The 7,357-nt window shown below is 35.8% G+C and overlaps 1 protein-coding gene across 1 annotated transcript; it reads right to left on the reverse strand.

Annotated features, from left to right (window-relative positions):
• Nucleotides 1-409: 409 nt before the first annotated feature.
• Nucleotides 410-5,341, reverse strand: LOC117319732 (interferon-induced protein 44-like; the record flags this gene model as incomplete). Its single annotated transcript, XM_033874487.1, is given in 5 exon segments — nucleotides 410-2,530; nucleotides 2,892-3,063; nucleotides 3,635-3,781; nucleotides 4,411-4,608; nucleotides 5,240-5,341. Coding segments are annotated over 5 exon segments (957 nt in total). The 3' UTR covers nucleotides 410-2,147.
• Nucleotides 5,342-7,357: the final 2,016 nt, after the last annotated feature.

Consider the following 7,357-nt stretch of genomic DNA (forward strand, 5'->3'; position numbering starts at 1 on the left):
ACGCTACGCTACACTTATCAATACTGCACTATACGCTATACGCTACACTTATCAATTCTGCACTATACGCTACGCTACACTTATCAATATCGCACTATACGATACGCTACACTTATCAATATTATACTATACGCTACGCTACACTTATCAATACTGCACTATACTCTACGCTACACTTACATGTATCAATACTGCACTAATCTACGCTACACTTGTGTGATATGTTAAAATATAGTGATATCGCGCAGTTTCACACATTGATATTTGATTTCATGCTTCGTCTCTCTTGTTGATATAATATATATTGTGGTTACTACACACTTGTGACGTCACAGCTAGATAGGTCACCATCTATATGTGTGCATTCCACGAAATCAAGTTTATCTTGAAACAATACAATACTTTCACGTAATTTCTTCAAAGTACTTTATTTTGCAATTCCATCTAAAAACAAGTTACCATAACAAAAATCCCTTAACCGAATTCCCAAAGACGGACAGGTGGCTGTCTTTCGAAGTATTTTGAAAAGAACATTACGCTTAAATTCCTAAGAAATGTAAAGTAAATATTGTGACCGGTGTCATTATTTGGGAGACTTCTTGCATCCTATTCCTCAGTATGGAAAAACTTGCGCTACAATTTCAAATCGTGTTAACCTGCATTTTTTCCACCCGGGCAAGCTGTGTAATTTTAATATCGGTTATTAGTTGTTTGTGTATGTAATATGTGTTTTCACCAAAGAACTGTAGCGTTTGTGGGAATTTTTTTACATAATAATAGGGAAAATATCAGAATATGATAGTTAAGCTAGCTAGATCTACAACATTTCTCAAACAAACGGAAATCTAAATTTCAACCTGCGTTTTGCCAACATATAAACTTCCATTTCACATTTAAAACATAATTGTGTATCTGGAAAGTATTATACCTACGTAATTGGTGATGTTATACGGGATAGTTATGAGATAACTTCGCTCATGTGGTAGTTTCTAATCTCAAAGTTCAGTCATTATCATCGCATTTAATCTAATGTTTACATAGGGTCAAAATATTATCATCAAATACCTCACGGGGTGAATATGTGTTTTAGGGATGAAATTACTACTTATGGGACGAGACGGGAGATCTCATCCCGAGGGGTTGGGGGGGGGGGGGGGGATTCTTTAGTTCTTTATTTATTTGAAATATCTTACCCCGAGGGTTGTGTACTGCAGTTTTGCGAGTCATTGATTAGCAATACGTACCATGGTCAGTGGATATAGAAATTTAACAATTAAAATACTACATAGTTGCCCACTGGAGGAGAGTAGAAAACTAAGGGAGGGAACAAGACTTTTAAATCTATGGAATGTTGTTGATCATCGGGACGGTATGGAGTTATCTCCCCTTTTTAATCTATGGAATGGTGTTGATCATCGGGATGGTATGGAGTTATCTCCCCTTTTTAATCTATGGAATGGTGTTGATCATCGGGATGGTATGGAGTTATCTCCCCTTTTTAATCTATGGAATGTTGTTGATCATTGGGATTGTATGGAGTTATCTCCCCATTTTAATCTATGGAATGTTGTTGATCATCGGGAAAATATCGAGTTATCTCCCCTTTTGAATCTATGGAATGTTGTTGATCATCGGGATGGTATGGAGTTATCTCCCCTTTTGAATCTATGGAATGGTGTTGATCATTGGGATGGTATGGATATATTAGATAGTTATTGTGTTTTAGCACTGAGATTGAAATAAATCTAAATGTTGCTTTAATGTTTAGTAAATGGTAAGATACAATAAAAGTAAGAAATATTACATGTAAATACAAACATAAAATCAATACACATTGCAAACATATAGCAATATGTAATGTAGTTAAGCATTGATCATGTTAATTTTACGACGGACTCTGTCTAAACAGGGCTCCATTGAGACTATAATTTGGCCAGTTTGTAGAGAGTTATGGCCTGTACATGCCCTGTTCTCATGGATGAGTTCAGTAATGTCCTCGTAGCTAAACTCACTTTTATTTTCTTTGTCTGTTGCGTTATTTGACTCCTCGTCTGTGTCCGAACTTTGATAAATTGTTAAAGGCTGCTTAGATATATCCGTGGTTCCTTTTTAGTTTGGACGATGGAGCAATGTTAAACAAAACCTTACTAATGGCGACCATGGATTGGAAACACCCATGCTATCAACAAATATAAAACAAAGAACAATACAAGTACTGATTTGACATCCATCATGTTACGCTTAAGTGATTTACTTTCGATTTCGTCCAGTTTGTTGTAGAGGAAATCATCGACAAAGCTGAGAATTCGGGTGAGACTCACTAACGACAGGATATTGATGTTTTGTTCAAGCTCTGTTTCGCTGTAGTAGTTTCTAACAGGAAGTATGTGTGTTCTGGGTAGACCCATCATCATTGCAACCTTGTCCACACACTGTTGCACCGCTGCACTGAAGAACACTTTACTGACGTCATCAGATGTCTCCTCACATATTCTGTCTATGTTAGTCAACAGAACTACCTGCGGTATATCTATGAAAAATAAAAACAAAACAATCATATATATCTAACATCGTAATAAAATGAAACGTTTGTTATTCCAAAGTAATATTTTACCTGTGTATTTTACAATAGATTCACAAATATGTAATTCAAATGTGCGTGAAATGAACAAAATGTACTATCTTATTAAAATGAAATTGATAAATGTGATACAATATAGCTATGAAGGTGAATTGGACCATCCGGAAAAAAACAACAACAAACAAACAAAAAACAAAAAACAAAAAAACAAAAACAAACAAACACCCCCCCCCCCCCCCCCCCCCCCCCCCAAAAAAAAAAAAAAAAACCCAACCCCAACAACAACAAAAAACAACATTGAATGTATTACCTCTCTGGTTCATCCGAGTCTGCATAGCCTTGATTCGCTCCATTACTTTCTGTTGAAGAACATCGATAGATGAAGCATCCATTACGAAAGCCACGCAATGGATTTGATCGGAAAGTGTTGGATTTTTCACGAATTCTTTTGATTCGGGCGACAGAGGAAGAGCCGGATTGAACTGGCAATCAAATAATAGCTATTTAGAATGTTAGTCACCAGTTCTAGCATTGTAACATATCCTTGACCATGGCAAGCCAAGTTGTCATTCATTCACGGAGTAACGTTGATCCAGGATTATATCAAGATTAAAATTATATAAGATATTTTATAAACTTTATAAGATATCTTATATACTTTATAAGATATCTTTTATACTTTATAAAATATCTTATATAATTTGGTAAAATACTGGATCAACATTGCTCCGCGAATAAATGACAACTTGGCTTGCCATACTTGAAACATACAATTGTGCATTTGTAAAGCACAAATAAATAAACACAGCTTTATTCCGTTTATTGTGAACAACAATACGATATGTTAAGAAGATGGTTATGATTATCAACGTTCTGTGCGAAATCAGTAAGATTCTTTACGTAAGTATGATTGACATAATTAAATATAGGTGAGTAAAAAAAATTAGTTTAATACACAAAATGTTGCATGATGCAGTCTATTTTTTTTAAGCATTCTGATATTCTGTGAATTACAAGGAATAACATAGGTCATTGAAACTCTTTGATAATAACCTTGTACTGGTCAGGCACGTGACCATCGAGCAGATAACCGACTTCCTGGTCATCAAGCCCTTGGTCCTGTTCCAGACCACGTGAGTCGCATAACCGGAGGTGGAGAGGTTTTCCAGCATATCCATCTCGTAATTGATACATCCGGTACTGGGACAATGAAATGATAACAGAAAGACAAAATTGCATATGATAAAAAAATATACAGAAATTGTACCAAAGTTTGTGAACTGCTATTTGTTGTTTGTGTGTAACACAAACGATATTGATATCCAAGAGATGTATTTTCTGAAAGTTGTTTCCTAGGTCCCCATATTGAAAAATAATTATAAATTCAGAAAGCTTCTGATTGAATGTCAAGTGAAGGAGGGGGCAATGACCATGCATCTCATTCTACATGTAGCACAGAAGTCAATTTATAAAATGATCTAGCCATCACATATCAAAATAAAAAAAATTTACGTTTTAACGTTTAAACGTTTTAGGTAACATGTATTAGAACAATTTGGCAAAATTTACCAAATAAAACAAGAAAGAACATAAAATCTAAAATTGTACAATATGAAAATCATTTTTGGCACATAACTATTGGACATTTGTGTGTCAAAAAAGATAGTATGGTTGACTTGACCTCCATGTGCTAAAAACCATCGTATTGTTTTACGAATTGACACGTGATTCAATTCAAACCAAAGTGGAAGAAGGCTAACAGCAATTCTAAATTGCTGTAAACACCTAGTACAGGTGATTAAGATTTGATTTAGCATATCAATACTTACTGACGTCGTTAAACTGTGTTCAGCAGTTCCTGCGTTTGCTTGAGCGCTCACACGTCCACGGAAAATAGAATTGATTGTATTGAAGTAGCTAGACTTTCCAGCCCCGACCTGTCCGACCAATAAGATTCTCGCCTGCTTCACGTTCAGTCCCGGTAAAGGCTTGTAATTGACCACCTTATCCTTTATTTTTTCCTGAAACTGGACATAGGTTGTACATCAGACTCCAGTGTGAACAGGGAATTCTGACGTTCAGTCTAAGTCGTAAAAAACTACTTTCAGGAGTTTGTGAAGATATATAGTAACATACTTATAAGAAGACGAAGATAGCTTTTGCTATAGTATTGTAATTCCAACTTAAAATGATGATGACACTCCAGTTTTCGTGCTATACCTCCATAATATAAAAACAAATCTTTAAATGTTGATCAATAACAAAAAAAAACTGAATTTAGTTTAAATATATGTCATTGCTTCTAAAAACAAGCAAGAGGATTGGGAGAAAAGTTCTCTCCTCCACAATTTAAGTCAACAATGTGACAGCAACAATAGACGTATAGGTTTATTGTATTTATTGTATACAGTAAACGTATTTGGATATCAGTGGAGTGTCAGAAGAGACAGACTGGAAGTGCAGGGAAATGGCAATGATATCATAAAGCAATTTTGTATCATTAACAACAATATATTGCTTAATAATATGTAAAATATCTAATATAATATATCTGCTTGGCACATACTAGCTACACACACCAGCTACTCTCTCTGTCCAAATCATAACCCAATCTGCTAAAATCTATAATGTTCCGATTTATTAGGGATTTAGACCTACGATAGGACTCCAGTCGATATTTTCTCGTATCCGTGGCATTGTCAGTTTTCGTTTCATCAGCAGGGCTTCGACCCTCAGCTTCTGTTCCTAGAACGATCTTTTCTATAAAAAATAAAGAAAATACTTTGATTCATACACAAGGCCACGTCACTATCGTATCGTCTACCCTACGACTCATGTGAGTCGTAGATGTCCCCCCCCCCCCCTTTTTTTTCGGACGATGACATATTTTTATAGCCTTAAAAAAACCGCCTATGCCAAACAACACCCCCAGCCCGCTTATCGAAAATCTTATCCTCGAAAGATTGCAAAATTCCCTATAATCATTCCATTTTCCGAAATTTTGGCCCTCAGACCCCTCGCCCAAAAAAATATAAATTACTGGAGGCCGAAAAATAACAACACTTTGTTGGCTCTCCTTCCTTAACATCGTCACCAATTTTCAGCTCAATGGCACCAGTGGAACTTGAGAAGAAGTTTTAAATGTGTTTTTCAAGATGGCTGCCATGGCGGCCATCTTGGATTTCTGACCGACCTGGAAAATAACAACACTTGGTCAGGACCATCGCAGAATCATTTCTGGTAAGTTTCAGCTCAATCCCACTATTGGAATTTGAGAAGAAGTTTGAAATAGGTGTTGTTCAGGAAAACCATAATTGCGCACGACGACGGACGAAGCATGATGTCTATAGGTCATCCTGACTCTTCGGGTCAGATGACCTATAAAGTTAACAATTTTGTAAGATTTCAACAGACTTTATTTACAATAACAAGTCAACAACAACTATACAAGTCTACATTTAACACAGAAAGGGTTACACAGATCCCTGTTGTAGCCGTCCCCGCTCACAAAGACCCGGAGAGGCCACCAAATGCTCCAATTCGACGAAGTTTATGACGGGGGAATTATCACACGTCCTGCTGGCTCATAGCTTTGGTCGAAGAGCGCGAATCGCATCTCCCGCCACAGGAAAGTTAATAAAAGGGGAGGTAACTCTTCCGAGATTCCCAGTTTAACGTCCTATTAACAGCCAGGGTCATTTAAGGACGTGCCTGGTTTTGGAGGTGGAGGAAAGCCGGAGTACCCGGAGAAAAACCACCGGCCTACGGTCAGTACCTGACAACTGCCCCACGTAGGTTTCGAACTCGCAACCCAGAGGTGGAGGGCTAGTGTTAATGTGTCGGGTCACCTTAACCACTCGGCCACCGCGAGTAAATTCACATAGTATTTTTTAAATATCTTTCTAGTAGTTGTATGAACAGGGACAGATTTAATAATATTTTAATATTGCATATTGATATCAATCCTTTCATTTCGTGAACAGATGGGTTGAAGGTATAATAAATAGGTATATATTTTCTATGGATTTGACTTACGTAAGCATTTAAACATGTAAACAAATAATGATATTCTCTTCCAACTCCATTTAAACATAGCGAACAGATTCTGTCTTCACGTGGTGTTCTAGTCCACCGCCCAGTCTCTATGGGCAGAGATATATTACTGGTTCTGAACTTAAATATAGTTACTCTATCTTTTGGTTTGAGCCTTATCAAATATTTTTTCAAACTGAAATTGATTTTTAAAGACATGTTTGCCCCCTAGAGGAATGTTCAAAGTCGGTATACCATTGTTATATAAATTGTTCATGCTGAATAGTTTAAATACTTACTCTAAGGAAATTATTATTCTGTAACCATACATAACTTAGTCCCGTGCAATTGAGTAGATTAATGATATAGGAAATTCATTTAAAATCAACAAAATCGTTTTCATGTAAATTAAGCATAAGCTTATACATTAAACTAGACAATTGATTTTCACTTGTAATTAGTTTATAGCAAAACATTAACATCCTTGATTTAATTTCAATATTTAGAAGATACCTGCCGGTTTCACCATCAATCATCGTAGCTCGTGTAGATCTACGTATGTTTAAAACTTTTTTTTTTACAAAACGGTACATGTACATTTGTAATTTCTCAATCATATGATATAATAATATAATAAAATTTGACATAACTTGTTTCGCAATTGTTGTAAACAAATAAATCTTACGTTATCTTTTCTTTCCTGATATATTTTATTGGTGATAATAGTTTCAATATATGAGTCAG

Source organism: Pecten maximus, unplaced genomic scaffold, assembly GCF_902652985.1.
Source record: "Pecten maximus unplaced genomic scaffold, xPecMax1.1, whole genome shotgun sequence".
Lineage (NCBI taxonomy): Eukaryota > Metazoa > Mollusca > Bivalvia > Pectinida > Pectinidae > Pecten > Pecten maximus.